General features: G+C 38.1%; 1 protein-coding gene across 1 annotated transcript in view; it reads right to left on the minus strand.

Annotated features, from left to right (window-relative positions):
* Nucleotides 1-2,123: 2,123 nt before the first annotated feature.
* TTC39B (tetratricopeptide repeat domain 39B) overlaps nucleotides 2,124-22,944 on the minus strand; it is a 149,792-nt gene continuing 128,971 nt past the window's right edge. Inside the window, 7 exon segments of the mRNA XM_003928147.3 lie at nucleotides 2,124-6,259; nucleotides 9,161-9,277; nucleotides 12,015-12,132; nucleotides 16,688-16,796; nucleotides 19,613-19,739; nucleotides 21,240-21,331; nucleotides 22,511-22,672. Of these exon segments, the coding sequence (XP_003928196.2) occupies nucleotides 6,169-6,259; nucleotides 9,161-9,277; nucleotides 12,015-12,132; nucleotides 16,688-16,796; nucleotides 19,613-19,739; nucleotides 21,240-21,331; nucleotides 22,511-22,672 (816 nt within the window). The 3' untranslated portion in view covers nucleotides 2,124-6,168.

Raw genomic sequence — 22,944 nt, forward strand, 5'->3', positions numbered from 1 at the left:
ACTCACTTGCTGTGATGAGAACAGCATTGGGTAAACTGCCCTCATGATTCAATTACCCCCCACTGGATCCCTCCCATGACATGTGGGGATTACGGGAACTAGAAATCAAGATGAGATCTGGATGGGGACACAGCCAAACAATATCAACCATGCAGCACTTCAAAATAATATAATTCCTTTAAAAATGAAATAATAATATTCTTTATTATACTCATTCTTTATCCAAATTTTTTGACTATCAGTCTGCTACACTGAGACAAATTTGTTTCTTCCCCAAATGGTACCCAACAGACTACCAATAATTAAAACTAATTTGCTAGGAAATATTAAGCAGCAATAAAACTGAAGCTGTCACTGGGATATGCCAGCATCCCTTACATTCAGTGTTTAAATTGGTGTTTCTAAAAACTATGAGATTAATATGCAAGGTGTACTGTATGTTAATATTCAACAAGCTTTACATAATGAAGTTTGTTACTAAAGTACCTTGATTTTCCCTATTAAATATCCAATCTGTAGGCATTCTTTTTAGTTAAATACAGTGAGGCAGCTGCTTTGATTTTTCCATGCAACATCCTGTTACATTATTACTGTGCTAAACACATGTCCTGGGTACACTGTAACCAGAAGGGAATGAGGCCTAGACTTCCTCTGAAGCTAGATCCAACTATCTCCTCTGGATAATTCAGGCCAAGAACCTGCTCAGCCATCTCAGTCCACTAAATAGTCCTTGCATCGTTTCTTTCAGCAGCTATGAAGTTACAAAATGACTAGAATGGACTTCTAAGAGGAGAGTCTGTCAAGATCAGATAGCAACTGCTCAACATAAAAGATTTGTTCCCTGATGATAAATTCTGATGTGTCCTTTTCATTACATTTCAAGTTCAACATTTCAAAGTAACTAAATCTAACAGCAAATGTATAAAAGACAAAACTATCAACAATAGGCAGTAGAAACAAGCGATCTAACACTTAAAGACAAAAATACATGTAAATAACTGAACTGGGGGAGGGAGAATTTGAAAAAAAATCCTGTGTTTCTTTGGAAAGAACTGTATAAAAACATTGTCTATTTATTATTTGTATGTTGTTTTGTATATAGCTATCTATAGATACATCTATCTTACGAAGAAATATCTAAAGAGATAAAAATGTCTTAGTCATATATATATGCATATCACTTATGTATCATACATTCAAAAATAATAATAGGCAGCAAAAGGCATAAATATGTCATTTATTTGTTTGTGTGTTTGTTTTTGAGATGACGTTTCACTCTTATTGCCCAGGCTGGAGTGCAATGGCATGATCTTGGCTCACTGAGACCTCCGCCTCCTGGGTTCAAGCAATTCTCCTGTATCAGCCTCCCCAGTAGCTAGGATTACAGACATCTGCCACCACACCCAGCTAATTTTGTATTCTTAGTAGAGATGAGGTTTCTCCAAGTTGGTCAGGCTGGTCTTGAACTCCTGACCTCAGGTGATCTACTCGCCTGGGCCTCCCAAAGTGCTAGGGATTACAGGCGTGAGCCACCGTGCCCAGCTTTAAATATATATTTTAAATAAACCATCTGCAAAATTATTCTCTAAGTGGTAACATTTATCTATAAATCTTTATTTTATATATAGGTTTTATATATAGCATGATCTTAGTTCACTGTAGCCTCAAACTCCTGGGCTTATTATCCCACCTAAGTCTCCCCAGTAGCTAGGACTACAAGTACACGTCACCATGCACAGCTAATTTTCTTGTTTTTATAAAGGATATTGCCCAGGCTGGCCTCACATCCCTGGCCCCAAGTGATCCTCCCACTTTGGCTTCCCAAAGTGTTGGGATTACAGGCATCAGCCACCATGGTCAGCTTCTAAAAACCTTTAAATAGTAATATTGGCCTAGTTGAGAGAGTCAAGTGTTGAAACATTAATAACAAAGCAATTGAAAAGGTTTCACTAGATTTCTCAGAATTTTGTCTTAGAAAATATTAATCATGAAATGTATCTTCTCAAAGATGAGAATCACTCTTCTATGACTCTGAACAACTATACTTTGTAAAAAAAAAAAAAAAAAAAGAGCAAGAAAGAGCAAGGAATGTCTGTAAAATCAAATTAAAATCATAATCTCAAAAATCAAATCTCTCTATCTAGTCCATAAGGAGTTTAGTGGAGGGAGGGCAGAATAATGTTCAAATATGCCAATGACATTGATTGTCTGCAGAATAAACATGCTGAAATGAAAGTTTAAGGGCACTTAAACAGAAAAAGCAAACTTCACAGATATGTATGTGAAGCACAAATCAGGTTATCATAGCAGACAGCAAGTAAAAGCCAGAACTCCGGAAAGCAGGCCGTCGGGAGGCCTTTAAGCCGAAGTGCAGTGCTGAGAGTGAATGCTCCCTTAGCATTCAGCCCCATTCCCACGTGTGCTGTAAGTCATTCCAGTGCTCCGCAGCCACGTGTGTCAAGGGGCTACCAAGACTGGACAGAGCAGGACTGAGGGGAAACAACACTGCGTACGTGCTCTGCGTACGTGCTCTGCGTACGTGCTCTGCGTACGTGCTCTGCGTACGTGCTCTGCGTACAGGCTCTGCTTACAGTCTCATGAGGATGAGGTAATTTTCTAAGATCCATTCCAGCCCCAAGGAATCACAATATCTTAGGGTATTAAAACATCACTGGAGTCTTCATTAACTCATTTTAACTAAATGTATTTGAATTTAAGATTTCTAAATACAGAGATTATAAACAGGAGAGGAAAAAAAAAAAAAACAAATACGGGGAGGGGGGGAATGAATGAAGAATTAGATAATTCCAAAAGATTTTCCAATTGGCCACAAAGAACTTTTTAAAAATTATTTTTAATGTCCAAGCTGGGGGAAAACCCCTCTATTTATGAAGATCAACAGACTCACTTTAAAAAGGAGTGGAATCATAAGTATTAACAGCAGGGATTGTTAGGGTCTATCACAACTACCTCTAATAGTAGCTTTGAAAGAGAAAACATTCACTTTTATTTGAAATGGGGGGGGGGCGGGGAATTTTTTCTTCACACATTCCCCACTGATTTGAAGCCCTAATAAAAGAATCGTAGAGTGACCTCAAAGTTCAGTTAGTCTAAGCTGCTATAACAGGCAGAAATGGCAGTCACATTAGCCCTGCTAAACTCACCCCTTTGCAGAAGAACTGGTTATCGATTGTAGACTGTTGGGTTTTCCAAAAATGAAAAATCTTCCTTGGTGCTGATTAATCTGGAATTCAGCTTCCTACAGCTTTTATCCACTTGTCTCATCTCTGCTCTCTGAGGATGAAGGCAGATCAGTGGACTTAATTTTCCTATGTAACCTGGAAACTTCTTGTATCAAGGAGCATAGAAAATATTAAAATATATGTTCAGATAAGAGCTGATGCAGTTCACCTTTCATTCACTGTCAAGGGGAAATCATGCCTTCCTTGTCACCATCCCTACAAAGCACTTAAATTTATAGTTACTTAAATATATACAGCACTTAATATACCAAGCACTTAAATTCATACACTTACTTAAATTTATATAGCACCATTCAGAACCCTGACTCTCCATTAGGGGGAAAAAAAAAGTCAATTATGCCAGGAACTACATGAATTGCATCGTCAAGACACATTGGCAACCCAACCCCATCATAAATGTCCCTCAAAAAACTAGATCAAACTGTCACTTCAGTATTCATTCTTCACAGAGCACTCTAATAATTCCAAAATGCAATATTAGCTGATGACATTAGAAGTTGGTGCCACCACAATATTTTGAACATAGCAGGAAACATAAATATTTGTAGCATTTTGAGATTATAGTAGTACTAAAAGATCCACTGGATATACTGTCCATTGTATCAGGTAACTATACAAAGAATAGGAAATAAAAATAATATAAAATATAAACAAAAGATTTTTATATGGAGGAGATGAATTTCTTTTGTATTTGTTTAGTAATGTGGAGTTAAATAAAAATGGCCACTCTAAGCTTAAAATTGCTTCATTTTATACCCAAAAGACAATTTTCTTACTGGCTTGCAGCTTCTCACAGTAACAAAGTGAGAATGCTCAGAGTACCCAGTCACAATGTGGGTGTATCCTTCCAAAAATAATGTTACCAAAGCTCTTCTAAGAACTTCATAAACTTTTTTCCAAAGCTATACACAAATAATTTTAAATGTTTTCCACTACTAATTATAATGACAGTTAATTTTATTTTCTATTTTGTCTGTACCTAAAGTTATACTATTAATAACACATTGATATCTACTGCCATAGTATCTGAAGGGGTGGTACTCTGACTTGAGTTCTATTAGTCATCTTTCATTGGATATGTATCCTCAGTGTTGGTCAATAATTGGTACTTTAAGGAAAAGAAGCCACACACTGCTTGATACAGGTCCACGTGGCAGGGAACAATATGAGCAAGTCCATATAACCTGGGCTACTGTCAACATCAAACACATGAATACACTGAAAGGTATTTGAATTTCTATGCTTCTTTCATTTTACAACACAGACCACAGTATCAGCCACTACTTATGTGTTGATACTGTAATCCATGCGTAAAAACCATAATTATTACAATAACTCATACTTTTGTATAGCCTTTTACAGTTTACAAAAAGCTATCATATGCTTTATCTAATTGAACCCTCACAAGTACCAAATACTACACCACTATCCACACTGGGGCAACTGAGCCCCCGAAAAGCTGAGCTACTAACTCTGTGTCACAAAACTATTAAGCCACAGAAATGAACTCCTGACTCCCAATAGGTGGCTCCTTCTATTAAACTGCAGAGGCTTCTGTGACAAGTTATTCTTCAAAATGGAAACAGAAATAAGACAAGGCCCAGATTCATCAACTCATAAATTGCCTTTCCTTATTCTGGATGCAAGCTGGTCCTCAGCCACAACACATATACGCGGGGGATGAGGGGCAATGGTGATGACTGAAATATAAAACACTCCACGTGCGAATGGTTTGCCTTCAACATTTTTAGGTTGTTTGTTGAAAATAAATACCTATTACATAGACTCACAGTTATAAAACTGAAAGAGATCTTGAAAGTCATCTGTTCTTTAATTTAGATTTCACAGAAGAAAATATGGTGACACACAGGGCACAGTGGACTCGCTAAAGGTCACCTCACTAACTGCTAATAGGGGAGCAGAACAAGGACCATATGGGGTGTCAAGCTCTCTTCTGCTCCATGCCCTGAACCTGTTTCCCAAGGACTAAGTGAGGTCCAGATATCTACCAGGAGACATCACAGTGCTAGAGAGATAAGAAAATCAGGTCTTACCAACATCTTAAGTGTAAAAATTACTGATATTTTACATATCATTTAAAGCAGCAGGAACTTTACTTCCTATAAGAAAAATAACCCATATTTGTATTTTAGGTTCTCATTGCTAAGGTTAAGAAAAAATTCCTAAAATATGACACTTTCTTCCCTTTAAATACACAGGAGGTTTTGAATTTTGTTACTATCATAGACTTAAGTACATTTAAACCCAGTCTCTCCAAAATGTCACCACCTTTATTCAAATGAAGAGTAAAAAACCAGTAACTGAATCCTGCATCATCCTTTATAGATACAAGTCTTTTCAACCTATGAAGTACATTATAGCCCATGCGTGTTCATGTTCTCAGACTGTCTTTTTCAGAAGTCTTTTGAAGGTCATTGTTAAACTATTTTAAATGTAAATGATATTTATCTACCTTCTGAAATTTAAGTACTAGGCAACAAAGTATCTCTGAAGTTTAACTACCCAACAAATCTAAAATTGGCTCAACTTGTAAGCTAGCTGCTAAACAATATTAATTTCCACATTAAAAAAATAAATAATCTAATTAGACTATTGCATTTGCAAGTCTTTTAAAAGACTTCTTCACCCCCAATTCAAATTTAATATGAAATTATTTTGGGGGAGGCAAAATATAAGAATTTTCTAGATAACATAGAATGCCATTCCATAGGGAAAAAAAAATTGTGTAGACCAACAGTAAACTTCTCAGATGATAGAAAATATTAACAATAATATTGTTTTTTTGTCTCTCATTCACAAGATCACTTTTCAACTTTAATATAAGGTTTAATCTATAGCAGATGCTGATGCTAATTGAGGGAAAATTGTATCCTTCAAGTTCTCATCAATCTGAGGAAGGTTTTCTCCAGAGGTGAAGAGCTGCCTGAATTCTGAAGTGTAGTCTGGACTCCAAGGAGTAATCTTTGTAGTTGTTCCTGAAAACAATAACAATAAAATTGTACAGTCAAAATGTCTTTATACAGCAGGGTACCACCACCCTCCCATTCCTCTCTCTGATCTGTTTATTTGCTTTCAAACTTTAATATGCATAAGGGTAGATCTTATAAAAAGCAGATTCTGGTTCTGTTGCGGGGGATCTTTGGGGGGACAATAATCTGCATTTCTATAAGCTTCTTGGTGGTCATCTAAAGGTCATACTTTGAGTAGCAAGTATGCTTAATTACCAAACCATTCATAAACACAGCAAGAAGGTTGTAAAGAGGGCTGTACAAATTTTGTGAACTAGTCCTAAATAATTAAGACTTTCTTTTTTAAATTGAAAAATTCTAATATAGGTGCATATAAACATGGTGAGCCTGATCACACAGATTGATCACTCAAGAAACCCAAATGAAACAACTGCAACAAAGATAGCAGAATTACCTAATGACACCAAAATTACTTATTCCAATTCTCACGTGCAAATATCAATGGTTTGGCCAATAATTACATAATAATTAGGCCAATGTTTTTAAAAGGGGCCACAGAAATCCAAAGATTATTTAAAACCTGCTTTTATGTTGACCTTCCTTTACTAGAATTGTTAAGAATCAGAAACATGGAATACTTTTACATACTTCCTTGGTCCATGGGTGAGCTAGAATCGCTTTCTTTACAGTGACACTTACTTCTACAGCCCTTCATTTTGAACAGGTGTAAGGGCTACTCACTGGTAATAATGATAAGGGTTAGTAAAATGTATTATTCATAAACTAAAATCAACATCTTACTGGAGTTTACCAGAGGATGGAATTGAGTATTTTCCTAAATGTCTGGCCACCAATCTGGGGAACTTTGCAAAGCTCCTAATACATAAAGGGAAAGTGCAGACTATGGTCTTGGAATTACTGGGAAGTATCTTTATATTTGAATCATCAGTATTGTCTTGAGTTAGTGGAGGCTTTTCATTGCTTTTTAGCAGTGAGTTACAGGTCTTTTATTTTTGTCATTATAAAGTTGCCTTATTGCACACTGTGTATTCAAATAATGAATATTTGGAACAGCAGTATTTATAATTCATAATTTTCCAATAGCTGGATTTGAAGATATCTATATGTAACACATAAAATATTGGTCATAATCCCAGCAAATTGACTTTAAAAGCAACTTGCTGTCATATCACCCATATATAAATATTTTAAGGAAGCCCTTCTTGGCTCTACCATGCCCCTAAAGCTTTTGCCCCATTATGACGTCCTATTCACAGCAAACATCCTAAAAGTGTTGCCTAAAGTAGCTACCTCCATTTCATTTGTCACCTCACTTGTCCAGGTTCACCAGTGATCCTCATGCTGCCCAATTCAGCAGCCACTTCTCTGGTCTTACCTTGTGTGACCTCTTAGCTGCTGCCCTCATAACTAACCATGCTCTTCTTTTTGAAGCACTATTTGGTTGGCTTTCCTAGATGTCTTCCTAATACTTTTCATCTTCTTAATCTTATCATTTAATGCCTAAGAAGATGCCATATACCAGACACTGTACTAGACCTCTTTCTCTAGCTATAGCACATTCACAAAATGACTTCATCATGTGCCATTGCTTTAAATATCACTATCTCTGCGCTGTTGACTGAAATCTCTACATTCAGCCCTGACCCTACCACTGAACTCTGTGCCAAGTATGAATGCCAACTTGCCATCTAGCTAATATGAGTACTTAATAGCCATCTCAAAGAATCATAGTCTCAACAGAAGTATGATTCCTTCTCTCCCCAAACATGCTCTTCTATAATATTCCCCAGCAGAGCAAAAAGCATCATCATTGACCCAGTGGCTCAACCTCCTCAATGCAGATGTTCACTGACTTCTGCCAGGAATGTTCCCTACCTAGTTAGTTGGTTGACTTCTGATGATTGATCTCAAGACTGGCTTTACTTACGCAAATCTCAGCTACAATATCACTTCCTCAAGGAAATATTTCAATCTAACGTGAAGTAACATCCAGGTACCATGTATCATATTATAAATCTCAGCAAAATACATACCACTGATATTTTTCTTGTTTATTTAATATCTCCCTCTGGCTAAGAGAGTAGAAACACTGCCTGCTTATAGTTGTCTCTCTAAAGCCTTCACTAGTTTCTGACATGTAATAAGTGCTCAGTGAATAACTGTTGAATTTGAATAAATGAACAAATCACTATTTATGACCTAGAGCTACTCTGGCATTCTTTCTCTACTACAGGAGGTGTTGGAGGCAAACAGGCCAACAGGGTTTTTGCCTTACCTAAGTGATCCATGATCATGGGTCTAAAAGCTATTGTCTATCAGAATGATAAAAATATTTTGAAACTGCCAAAATAAACAGAAAAAAATAAGGAGTCTGGGTAAGATCTGCAACATTCACAAGAACAATGGCTCTTCAAGGAAATAAGATATGGCTGAATACCTCGAAGGCTGGCAACCCAGGCTCCAAGGGCCAAATAAGGCACACCCATTTATTTACATATTACCTTCTATGACTTCTTTTGATAAAATGGAGTAGTTGGAATGGAGACCTTATGGTATAAAGCTAAAAATACTTACTATCTAGCCATTTCCACAAAAAGCTGGCCAACCCCTGATATTGAATAGAATAAGTTAGAAATCTTTCAGATAGATGCCCATAATCACGTCTGTAAATAGTTACAGAATGATGCAGTAAGAGGGTTTTAGAAGCAGTACAATTACAGCAAAAGCCATGAGCATAAATCAATCAGAAGTTAGCAAAAGTAGTATGATTACTAATTTGACATTAATTTATTAATTTTTAAGTATATAATATTACTGCTGTTGTTATAACAGTATTGACATTTCTGACTCTATAAGAATCAAGGAAAAGCTGCCTTCAACACTTACCTTGCAGTTTCTAGAAACTTTATGGCCTTGTCAATTTCCCCTTGGCTTTTATATAAAAACGCCAATTCAAACAGAGTGAACGGCACTAGGTAGTGGTCATACTTCAGTAGCTTTTCACTGAAAGGGCAAAGGAAAAGCAAGTAAATCTTAACAGAACAAGAAATATATATTTTTCTAAATATGTATTATTCCCATTCCTCAGAAAATATGTGCAGCACTAAGTCTATCATAGAAAAGTGGCCATTGTATAGTTATGGAACTCAGTAAACTATGGCAAGAAATAATGTGCCTTTCATATATTAATCTTTTATTTCTTAATATAAACCCAGCACTGATGGTTGACTGCTGCCCCTTAAGTAAATCAGTGCATACAGATCTTTAAAGATTATCCCTAGAAATGGCAAGATCATCTTTCTGAACAGGAATGTGTTCAGAAAATGACTCCATTTAGAAATAACAAAGTTGCATTATTTTTAAACTAAGTCTTATAATGCTTTAAAAGGCCAATAAAGAAATAGTCAACACTTCTGTTTGCAGCACCATTATGAGAACTCTCTGGTTACAAAACATCTAGAAGCACCCAAAAAAAAAATATATATATATATATATATATAATTTATATATATATGTATGTATGTATATGTATATGTATAAAACACCATTCCAAATGCATAGCTTCGCTCACCAGAATGTAAGAAAAAAACCCTCCAAGTGCCCAAAACAGCTAGAATTGAAAAAGCAAAACTCTACATATGTGGGATGATGCTGAATGAGCCCTCTGGTCTGCCTCCATCTGAGTAAGGGCTTTGTATCCTAATGTCCATTCAGGAGAGGTGGTCTTGGGCACACAGAAAGCATGGAGCTGAAAATAAGACCTCTATTTAAAGCTGGAATCCTTACAGGACTATTCCTTAAGAGAAAGGCAGATTAGAACAAACCCACTCACTGGCAAAGGAGGAAGACAAAGACAGTTGTCTCCTTGGCCAGCATTTTCAATGGGATGATAAAAGAATTCCTTAGGAAATTAATAACCAATAGGCCTGCCAACATTGAATGTGCAAATCAAATTTACATTGTCTAAATGATCCAAGAAGTAAGCAATAAAATTAACATGAAAGTGGCCCATGGCAGAAATAAAGTGCAAAATCACTGTAGAGCAACTCTTCTTCAACATAGCCTCATAGGAATCTCAAGATAAAACTCCACCAAAGGTGAGTTCACAATCCAAAATTATAAAGCCCATGAGCAAACAATTCACACAAAAAACAGCACAATGGGTCATCCTTTTGATCATCCTTTTAATCCTTATAGAAACACTAATAAAATAGAACTCCATGAATAGTTCATTAACTAATTACAAAATATTACTAAAGACAGGACATTTGGGAAATAGATATTTTCTCTTTATTCTTTAGGGGCACCACTCCTCCTACATTCCCATCAGTACTGTCAGGAAGAAGGGAACCGGGTGGCCATGGATGGAAAGGCAGGTGATACATAGCACAGGATGTCCACCAGCAGTCTACAGCTGTGATCATTTTGGCTTGCACAACGTTTTCAAAAAATTTGAGCCAATATTTTAAAATCAGGTTTTACATAAAATCCAGATTCTAGGCTTTTCATGAAAAATGGTAGGGATTATTGCTATTGGGGCCACATCGTGTAGAGCAGGTATCCCCAAACTACGGCCCGCAGGCCGCGTGCGGCCCCCTGAGGCCATTTATCCAGCCCCCCGTCGCACTTCAGGAAGGGGCACCTCTTTCATTTGTGGTCAGTGAGAGGAGCACAGTATGTGGCGGCCCTCCAACGGTCTGAGGGACAGTGAACTGGACCCCTGTGTAAAAAGTCTGGGGATGCCTGGTGTAGAGCAATAATCAAATAGAGCTGAGGAGTCGTTGTATGCTTCAGAGAAAACACCCTAACCTACAGAGCCTACCAATCCTATTCCTGCCACCACTCAGCCAGCCTGAATAAGTAAGGTTACTTGTCTGGCCCCTGTAGATACTGCATTTGTGATACAGAGAAAAGGGCCAGGCATCAGAACCTTGATTCAACTCTGTGGTTCGTAATAGAGCAGGACATCATAAACAATGCCACTGAGGGGAAATAAAACCAAAACAAAACTCAATTATATACAAAAGAACTGCCCTTTGCCAAAAGAGAGACAGTTACATGCCTCTCTTTCCTGCCAAAGTATTATCATGGTGATGGCAAGTCTGTTCACTCAGCTCTGAATCCCTAGAATCCAGTACAGTCTCTGGCATACAGTGGGTAGTCAAAGATCCGTGGAATAAATGAATTAACAAACAAATGCATGAATTACATTAGTATCAGAAGCCAGGTATGGCAGCGCACACCTGTAGTCCCAGCTACTCAAGAGGCTGAGGTGTGAGTATCTCTTGAGCCCAGGAGTTGCAGGCTGCAGTGAGCCATGATTGTACTACTGAGCTCCAGTCTGGGCAACAAGAAAAGGCCCCAATCTCTTTAAAAAAAAAAGAAAAGAAAAGAAAGAAGGAAAACAAAAACTAAATAAATACATTAAAACATTTTTAAAAGTTAATGAGTAGCAGAGGTTCAGTATACTGCTGCCAGAGTTTGGCTAGACATCTGTTAGTTCAGCTACAAATATAGTTTTTGTGAGTCATCTTTAAACACCGACTAGAAATGCATAAAGCCATGTTACACCTAGACCATAATTTTGTTCATGAGGAACAACAAAAAAACACTACTGGATTCTCTTTCTTATAACACCAAGTAAGAGTTCAGCAGATACAAGCATTTTGCATCACTTTCACACAGTACTTCCCCAGAAACCACAATTTGCACTCAGGTTGGTTTTATTGTTTGGTCTTACCTTTCCAAAACGTGATTGTAACATAGTTCAGCTTGCAAGGGCCGCTGTAAGCTCTTGAGACAACATCCTTTCAGCAACTTCACTAAGCACTCATCATCTACAGAGAAGCTGTTAAAATCTTAAAACAAAAAACATACAAAGAAAAATATTTTTTAAGATCTTAAGAGAAAGAACAAAGTTTCAGAGGGATCATTTAAAAATAAGAAAAATATTTTGGGCATTTGTTATGCCTTACTAAATAAAATACAATGAAATTATTTTAAGTGAAAAGAGCTGAGCACAGTGGCTCACACCTATAATCCCAGTGCTTTGGGAGGTCAAGGTGCGAGGATCACTTGAGCCTAGGAGTTCAGGACCAGCCTGGACAATACAGTGAGACCTGCCTCTACACAAATTTTTTTTTTTTAATTACTGGGCATGATGGCACATGCCTGTAGTCCCACCTGCTCAGAGATTTGAGGCAGGAAGATCACTTGAGCCCATCAGTTCAAGGCTGCAGTGAGCTATGACGGCACCACTGCACTGCAGCCTGGGCGAAAGAACAAGACCCCATCTGATACATACATACATTCCTACATGCTGAATTTACTATATAAGAACATCATTTGATTAAGGAGTTCACTCTATCCACCTTAAAATATTTTTCAGGTGGCCACACTCTGAGCTTTGTGACCTTAGATACAACAGCCAGAAATCTGAACTCTAAATAAAGTAAGAACTTTATTAATTCTATAAAAGGTAAAGCCATGGGGAACAAGAAGGCTGCTTCCTCCTGTTGTCTGGCTTCGGTGCTGGCTTCAATACAGGAGAGGATAACGCTTCCATATGGAGAAGCAGATGGCCTTATCCCCATTAAAAATTCAGGAAGTAGAATACCCTCTCCAGATCATTATGTTTACAACTTATCAATTCTCTTAGGTTGTGTTCTTTTTGGGGGAAATTATGCCATACGATCAAACAAAACGGTTCTGAAGTGCATGAAAAGCACCTAAAATCGCCACAAACTTCTAACTGCTTGAGAAAAATGTCAAGGGTTTTCTTTCACTTTTCACTTTTGAAAATGCTCTCTGCTTTCCACAGCCCAAGGCAAATGTGTGTTAAACAGAAGGAACCATATTATGTGTGACATCTATCTGACAAAGGTAGCCATTCCACGTTTACACTTCTGAAATTTTTTTTGCAAGTTATAGGCAAGTACAAAGTCATTCCAAGACAGACTGGTAATTTCACATTTCAGGCTGTGACAGTAGAGAAGATGGCAGTAAAGGGAACACACGAGGCCCTGGGAGTCCCTCCTATTGAAATCCTGCTGCTTCCAGCACGAACCTCAAAAATCATCATTAACACGCGCTGGCAGCTGAGAGAGTAAACCACTTGTCTATGGAGATGAACTCACTTTACTCCTAGGTGTTAAAAAGTGAATATTCGCCTCTGACTTTCATGCCCTGATAGGTCACTCACCCAGAAAAATCACAGGTATCAATAACACATTACCTTTCCTATAATTTATTTAGAATCATCTTTCTACCAAAATAAAATTCTATCCATTGCTTTTAATCATGGATGTTAAAATAGACACTAAAGAAGTAATATCTTTTAGGACCTAGAACCAAAACCAAAAGTCCATATTGGATGCTACCTTTTAGTATCATTTTTGTACATTCTACTGAGTTTCCTGTAGCATTGTATCGACAGTTTATGTTATCACAGCATTCTGGTGCTCAATGAATGATGATTTTTGTTGAGGAACAGACACCGTCACGGGAAGTTAAAATACCAGTAAAGCCACATGTAACTTCTATGTCAAACGTGAGTTAGGCACACGGCAAGTGAGTTAAAAAATGCTCTATTTCTCCAAAAACCTGAGATAGCAAAATCATTATTTCCTCAAATTCCAGACCATTATCTATCAGATGATTGTTTTCCCTTAAAGTATCAATGCTCTGTCATGATTTTCAACCTCATGAACGTGTTCAAAAATGAACATAACACACAACACACATGTAATATGTTTCCATTTTACATTCAAAGAAAATTACATGATAAAGCTGCCACAGTACAATTTTATAACAAAAGATCTGCTGAACTTTTATAGCGGATGGGCTGAGAAACAGGGAAGTTTGAAGCCCAAACTATAAAAAGTATCTATGTTGAAATTTTTAGAAGCTAGCTGAAACACCCCAAGAGAAAAATCTGAAAATAGATATAGAAAGTAAAAAGTCAGAAAGTCAGCATCACGTTCCCTTTTACATAACTCTCCTAATGTTTGCTCTATAATTTTATTAAACAAATTAGTCAAAGTGGAACTTCCGGCTACATGTTGAATTTAGTTAGATTTCAAATGAAACACTATTGGAATTAATACCAAATACTGACTCCAGGGATATCATCGACTTCCGTGCTGTCTTCAAAGTTCTATCTTTTGTATCAGTGACCAGCATTTAATAACTATGGCCAGAGCATTGCAGAGTTGAAGATCAGTTGTATCCTCTACCATGTGTTACTTCAGACACATTTGCAAAGCTAGGAGATGCAAATGCACATCCAATTTCTAATAATGGGGCAGGGGATGGGGTGGAAGATGATGTAACCTCAGGTTTACAACTTCTCTCCATTTTCCAATTATGGACTTTTCTTCCCTGCTCTGAAGGATAGGCGCTTAATTACTAAGCTGTCCTAACAGTTCGAGGTGGGGAGGAGAGCAGGAGATAATCTTCTTGCAGAAAATGAGTCCTAGAAGAGCTCCTCATAAGGGTCACATGCAATATCTGGCAAAGGTGATCTTCAGAAAATAAACTAATTCTTCCATCCAGAGAGAAGACACACAAAGCCAAAACTGTGAGTGAGCTCATCATGAGGGTCACATGCAATACCTGGCAAAGGTGATCTTCAGAAAATAAACTAATTCTTTCATCCAGAGAGAAGACACACAAAGCCAAAACTGTGAGTAAGTATGACATGACTGTCTCTGTCTGTCTCAGCTCCCGACTGCCTGCTTAAATATCTCAAAAGCTTATCGTCTCAGTATGTCATTAAGAGAAAAAGGAATGAGTGCAGGAGAGCAACTTGGTTTTCTAAATTGCTGCTGTATTTTACTTGCATAGTTTGATAAACTATATTTCCCCTCTAATTTTGCCCTCAACCAGTGGAGGGAATAAATAGGGGGTTGGGAGAAGTGAAGAGCTTGCTCAAATAGACAGTGGCTGGGTTCCTGGAGTGCCCATCTTTTCCCAGTTAAGAAAAATTAGTTAACTGTTATAATTTTCCCCCACCATTCCTGAATTTCTATGCTCTTTACCATGTTTATCATCACAGAAGTTTTCCTTTTACTTCTGTGGTTAGGATGTTACAAAAGATAAGACCATTTATCTTGGGATAATACCTAAGTGATTTGGCACTGCAAATACGTAAGACAAAGGCTATCACTTACGGCATTGTTAACCCCCATTAAAAATACAGAATCAAAAAATGTCAGGGCAAGGCAACAACGCTGGATAGCATCTGGTCCAACATTCCTCCCACTTCACAAGAAAACAGAAGGGTTACCCAGAGTCTGATGGCTGCAGAGCTGGGACTGTAAGCCCAGACCAGATGATTCTCCTCTTACCGCATCAGCTGCTCCCAGTCAACTGAAGTGTGGCCTCTAGCACAGCCAGACATAATGGGTAGAATAAACTGTGATAACATTTTACCTTAAAAACTATTCCCTGGGTCTGCAGAAACACACTAACTGTTAGACAGCAATCAGGAGGCACTGAGTCACAGTAGGCCAGGCGCAGTGGCTCATGCCTGTAATCCTAGCACTTTGGGAGGTCGAGGCAGGTGGATTATTTGAGGTCAGGAGTTCGAGACCAGCCTGACCAACATGGTGAAACCCTGTCACTACTAAAAATATAAAAATTAGCCAGGCGTGGTGGTGTGTGCCTGTAATTCCAGCTACTCAGGAGGCTGAGGCAAGAGAATTGCTTGAACCCAGGAGGCAGAGGTAACAATGAGCAGAGATCACGCTCAGCCTGGGTGAAAGAGTAAGGCTCTATCTAAAAAAAAAAAAAGAAAGAAAGAAAGAAAAGGAAAACAGAAAAGAGAAAGGAAAAAAAAGAGTCACAGCAAACTCAACCCACAGGGAAGCGGATATTCCCTTGTGCTGCTTCAAAACTCCAATGCTGGGCTTCCTCACTTCATCTTTTTGTCACAGTTTTAAGATATAGTTCACAGGACATACAATCCACCCATTGGGAATGTACCATTCAATGGTTTTTAGCATATTTACAGAGTTGTACAAGCCATCACCACAGTCAACTGTGGAACACTTTCACCACCTCCCTCCCCATCCTAACCCCTAACTTCCAACCTCCAACCCTAGGCAACCACTAATCTACTGTCTGTCTTTATAGATTGGCCTATTCTGAGTATGATGTTAATGGAATCATACAATGTATGCTCTTTTAAGGCTGGCTTTTCTCCCTTAGCAAGATGTTTCCGAGGCTCATGTAGTTGCAGTGTGTATGATTCCTCCCTGCATCTGGACTGCAATCACCCAGACCCCTGCAGCTCAAGTTCTTGGTCCTTACGATGTACACACATTAATACAGGCAGATGTGCACAGGGAAAAGACAGGAGAGTGGTCACGGAGCAGAGACAAAGATTCCTTGGTGCTTACTTTGCATACTTACTTTGATTTTGTAAAGCGGCCTCAGCTTTTTCAACAGTTACCAACAGATTTTCAGAAAGGTCTTTCCTTTTGCTCACTATTGAAAAACCATTCCAGACATACATCATTTCCTAATGAGAAAAAATGGAAACGATTTGCAGTTACATGAGGTTATTCAATGTCCCTTATGATCCCAAAACGATGTTCACATGTTTTGCCTTGGTTTCTAGGAATCTCAAGACAATATTTACAGATCATTTTCCTTTGCTTTTGCCTTTTATACTGTGCAGTAATTCAGTATGTATGTTTTCACTGAAATTTTAATTTATTCATACATATAACAAACATTTATTAAATATCTACAAGCATTTAATTCTTTTGTAAGGAAATAGGATACATATACAGAAAAAAAACCATTTTAAACCGATACCATGAATAATTCTGTTTAATGCAAACTTTTGCTACTTTTAGGTAAAGAAAAATATTTTTAAATGTCTGCCAGTCGTTGACATAAAATGTTTCCAAGAATATCACTGGATATAAACATTGGAATATTTTACTGGGCTTAGGATCTTTTATACCATTAGAAACATGTGACGGTCCAGTAATGCAATCCAATATGCAGAAAACGTATTCATTTAAAAGCCATATGGCTGAATGACAGCTCCTAAAATGTAAACTAATGATGTCTCATTGCAGATTATATTTAATGGACCACCAGATGAGATTTTTTTTGGATCAAAAGCAAATGTGCTTTCAATTGAAAATATTTTTCTAATGTTCCTGATAGCATAATTCATATTTTGAAGGGTATGAAATAAGCAGAGTAATTCGTATCTTCATGGAAATAAATTTTAAGATAATAAAATATCACTTGAAAAGCCTATAACCCGGAAGTAGTGGAAATGAGGGTGGACACTCAGGGAGAAGGGAAACCAAGGGGTCTTCACCTTGCACTGAAACTGAGACCAAGACACTCTACCTTCAATTTCACCTGTAAAAATTTCTTCTTGCTAAAAGAATAAGAGGTCAATTCAATAACAGAATACTTTTTTAAACTGATGATGATGACCTTTTAAAAATTATTTTTATTGATGAAATCTTTTTATCAGAAGGAGGCAAGTCCATATCGGAGACTTTATGAAAAACAGGCTTTTGGCAAAATTCCTAGGTACAAAAAAATAAAATAAAATAAATCCCAGTATCAACATTTCAAGCCAATTTCCTATATATTCTTTTTTTTTTTTTTGAGACGGAGTTTCGCTCTTGTTACCCAGGCTGGAGTGCCATGGCGCGATCTCGGCTCACCGCAACCTCTGCCTCCTGGGTTCAGGCAATTCTCCTGCCTCCGCCTCCTGAGTAGCTGGGATTACGGGCACGCACCACCATGCCCAGCTAATTTTTTGTATTTTTAGTAGAGATGGGGTTTTACCATGTTGACCAGGATGGTCTCGATCTCTTGACTTTGTGATCCACCCGCCTCGGCCTCCCAAAGTGCTGGGATTACAGGCGTGAGCCACCGCGCCCGGCCCTTAAGATTCTTAATAGTCAAAGCAGGACACAGTTACTTACATACTGGTATCTAAGTACTAGGCAAAGAAAGACAACGAATAGTCTAGAAAATTTTCAGTAGACTTCTGTGAGACAGAAAACCTTCCCTGTACAAATCACTTAATAAAAATGAATCAGGCATGGAGCTACAGTGATCGTTGGTAAAGCCGCAGCAGGCTCTCATGTGAGCTGGGAGAGAGGAATATTTGGTTACTTGTGTGATTTACACAAATCTTGTGTAATTTTTATTTGTGCTTGGACACAATTACAGAATCGTCATATTTTTATCTTGCTCCACCACAGTCACAGAAGGACGCTGTCTGATGCTGAAGTTCTCTGAGGTTATGTTAGGTAGGGAACACATGGACCTAGGTGCTAGGCTCAGGCTAACTCCTGTCTGACCCCTGTCAGGGAGGGACTGCATTGTTCTTTATTTCTGTGTATAAAGGGCTCTCACAGGTCATTAAGAAAACAATAAACAATCCAATGAAAAATTAGGGAATAATATAAACTACAATTCACACAAGAATAAATAAAAATGAAGAAACATATGAAAAGATGCTCCACCACATCAATAGGGAAATGCATATTAAAATAGTAAAACACTGTCAGTACTTATTTAAATTGGCAGAGCTTTTTTTCGGAGGGAAATTTGACAATATCTACCAAAATAGTAAATGTATATATTCCCTTCAACTAGGAATTCCATTAAAAAAAAAATCCTTCTCAGAGAATTATATGCACATGTACAAAAAGAAGATATTCACTTTAGTTTTTAATTGTAAAAACCAGAAAAAACTAAATAACTGTCAAAGAGGAATAATGAAATAAACTCTGAATTTTTAAAAATAAACAAAAACAACCCTCAGGAAACACCAGAGGAGAGGACTGCAGCATCAGCTTACACTGAACAGCTTTCCTGTGCTATCCATACAAAAACTAAAGTACCAGAAGAGTCATAGTAACTTGATATATTCAGTATTTCTTTTTTTTGAGATGGAGTTTTGCTCTTGTTGCCTAGGCTAGAGTGCAGTGGCGTGATCTTGGCTCACTGTAACCTCCACCTCCTGGATTCAAACTATACTCCTGCCTCAGCCTCCCGAGTAGGGATTACGGGCACCTGCCACCACACACAGCTAATTTTTTAATTTTTGGTAGAGATGGGATTTCATCATGTTGGTCAGGCTGGTCTTGAACTCCTGACCTTGTGATCCACCTGCCTTGGCCTCTCCAAGTTCTGAGATTACAGGCATGAGCCACTGCACCCAGCCTTACAATGGTTTTTAACTGAGCTAAACTTCATAACCAAATTTAGATACGCTCCCATGTTCCCTGCTGCTGTGAGTAGATAATTCATTTCTAGTACATGAAAAGTAAATAAAATAAAAGCAGATACCAGGGCAGGTAAGACGAGCTTCACAGGTGCAGGCAAGGAGGCGGAATAACGGCGAGCCTTCCTCACAGCAAACTTCTCAGTAGGGAGAGATTTCCCGGCAATTCTCTGCTTCAAGCTCTCCACCTGTCTGTGAAGAGCCCCAGCCCAGCCCCAGAGAAAGATCATGGCAACACATACATTATTTACACCTGTGATTTTCACAATGAACATCAGCAGCAGCACGTGGGAAGCTACTTGAAATGCCATTTTTCAGGCTCTACTCTAGACCTACTGAATCAGCAACTCCAGGGCTGGGGCCAAGAAATCTGGATTTTGATAAACCCTCCAGGTGATTCTGCGGCACACTCAAGATCGAGAACCACTGACTGACACATATTTCTTTCCAGTCAACTTAGCTAATGTCTTAAATCAAACACACTCCAGGAAATCTAGGTATGAAATTGGCGATTTCTACGAGTAAGCAGGAAAGAGTCCAAAGTATTTACTTATGTTGTGGATGCTCAGGGAGAGCGAAGAGGGTACACTGGTATATCTCCTATTCCTATTTGCAAGTATTACAAAAACAATATGGCTCAAAATGTAGCCATTAATTAATGTATAATTAAAGAAAATGTTTCCTAAGCACCGGTGGTTTGGGAAATAATCAGCTTAGGACATGTACCATGTTTACAAACTTCTTTTCAAAATGCTAAAGAATTCCAATTATGAAATTCACAAGCAGGTAAAAATGAAAGTAGGACGGGGAGACTACATGTTCCTGGGAATACTTCCTTATACATAATTTTATGAATGCATCAAACAAGTTGCTGAGAAAGAATTCAAGGAAATAATTACATGACTAAAAGAAAAATTAACATGAAATAATATGCCTCCAATATGGGGCAAGCTTCTGTTAGGTTACTTCTGGGCATAATATAGAGTTATGGGCTTTAAACTAGACTGTCCCATCATTTATGTTCACTACCATCAGTGGAAAAGGTGGTAAAGGTGGTGGAAATGTCAGGTACGGGTCAGGAGGAAGGGGTCAGAACCGTGTCTCAGACAGGAACCCTTGTAGTTTAAAGGTAACAGCATCTTTATGAAGAGACCATTCATTTTAGAACTCTCATTATCCCAACAACCTAAAAGCTACGAAGGAGCACCTCAAAGTTTTCTCCTGAAAATAAAATGATTACGTCTTTCACAAAAATTGCTTGGTATGGAGAAAACTTAATCTGTAGTGGAAGAAAGAGAAGGAGATTGAAAAGATTTTAGTGTATCTTAATACTCCCATTAATTGTTTCTGTGAAATGAGAAAATGAACTTTACAGTAAAAGGTGACATTTATCATACCATGGCTTCTACTAATGTTAATGCTGATGCTACAGTTAGTATACATGGTCTTTTTTTTGGAGACAAGGTCTCACTCTGTCTGTGGCCCAGGCTGCAGTGCAGTGGTGGTATTTGAGCTCAATGCAACCTCCACCTTTCAGGCTCAACCAATCCTCCCACCTAAGCCTCCCAAGTAGCTGGGACTACAAGCACATGCCACCACGCGCCCAGCTAATTTTTCGTATTTTTAGTAAAGATGGAGTTTCACCCCTTTATACTCTCAGGGACTTTGTTATAGAAATAGTGTCTCGCATACCTGAATAAAGTTACCACGTTCTCATTAGTTGCTGCCACATCCTCCTCTGGAAGCATGCTTAAAATGGCAGCTTTCAAGAACACATAAGTTGCCTTGGGAAAAAGAAGGAGCTTATTACAGAACATCCCTAGGTATATGACGTTTCTACCTTTCAAATCAGGAATGATCTACAAGTCTTCCAGATACAGTATTTTTTTTTTTGAGACAGAGTTTCGCTCTTGTTACCCAGGCTGGAGTGCAATGGCGCGATCTCGGCTCACTGCAACCTCCGCCTCCTGGGCTCAGGCAATTCTCCTGCCTCAGCCTCCTGAGTAGCTGGGATTACAGGCACGTGCCACCATGCCCAGCTAATTTTTTTTTTGTATCTTTAGTAGAGACGGGGTTTCACCATGTTGACCAGGATGGTCTCGATCTCTCGACCTCGTGATCCACCCAGATACAGTATTAAGAGGCATTAAAGAAATCAGAGGAAATGAAATCTTATATTGCCTGTTCAAAATGAGAACAACTCTTCTCAATTATCAATAATTTAGACCATTTTCCTATTATACAACTACAGAATTCGTAGGTGAGAAAGTGGGCAGAATGGACAAGAAAAAATTATCTCATTGTCCCCAACTTCTCATAAGTGGATCAGACATAATTTTCATTATCATGAAAAGCCTGGGCATCAGGGCACTGGGAAGCCCAAACAAAATTATCAAGATGATTAAGATTTCATAACTTTATAAGTACAATTAATTTTTAGAGATAAAACCTCATGTTTAAAATAACTTTTTGTTTTTGTCTGAGACAAGGTCTCGCTCTGTCACCAGGCTGCAGTGCAGTGGTGTGATCATAGCTCACTGTAGCCTCAAATGCTTAGACTCCAGCTATCCTCCTGCCTCTCACATAGATGGGACTATAGACACACACCACCATGCCTGATAAATGTTTTTACTTTTCATAGAGATAAAATCACACTGTGTTGCCCTGGCTAGTATAAAAGTGCCTCAAGCGACCTTCCTACCTTAGCCTCCTAAAGGGCTTGGATTACAGGCATGTGCCATTGTGTTTGGCCCTAAAAAGAACTGTGGATGGCTTTTGAAGCATGTAATGCTGAGGACAGTACCTATAAACAGTAGATACTTAAGGCAAACTTCCTCCTTTCATGTATCTCTAAATTGAGAAAACACTGTGGTATCATACTATTGAACAAACAGTCCTAAAAGAAAATCATCCTGGCCACATATTAGTAAACAGATGACATTAATGAAAGTACTGCCCTTTACCTTGGACCATTTACTCTCTTTGCAAAGCAGATCTGAATAGTAATAAGCCTGCATCCAGTCTTGTTGGAAAACATTAATCCACATTAGCTCCCAGTAGCAGAGATGGTGAAACTGTTTCCATTCTTCTTGAACTGAAACACATTTTTGAAATACTTCTTGTGCCTGTAAATCAATTGCGTAAAGTTGATCATCAAGATATGAGACAAGGAGATAATAGCCTAATGAAAAATGCATAAAACTCTCAGTACAAAAAGGACAAAATTATCACTCATTAAACCTCTCAATAACGATTTTTTTTTTCCCTTACAGGCAACGGTTCAGTTAAGTTCTGCCCCTTTCTTTAATTTTATGAGGCCTTGACACTTTATAATGTGGGAGTGGGGAAGTTCCATTCCAAAGAAGATATCAAATGTAAAAGTCATTAAAGACTGACA

The sequence above is a fragment of the Saimiri boliviensis genome, chromosome 2 (genome assembly GCF_048565385.1).
Source record: "Saimiri boliviensis isolate mSaiBol1 chromosome 2, mSaiBol1.pri, whole genome shotgun sequence".
NCBI lineage: Eukaryota > Metazoa > Chordata > Mammalia > Primates > Cebidae > Saimiri > Saimiri boliviensis.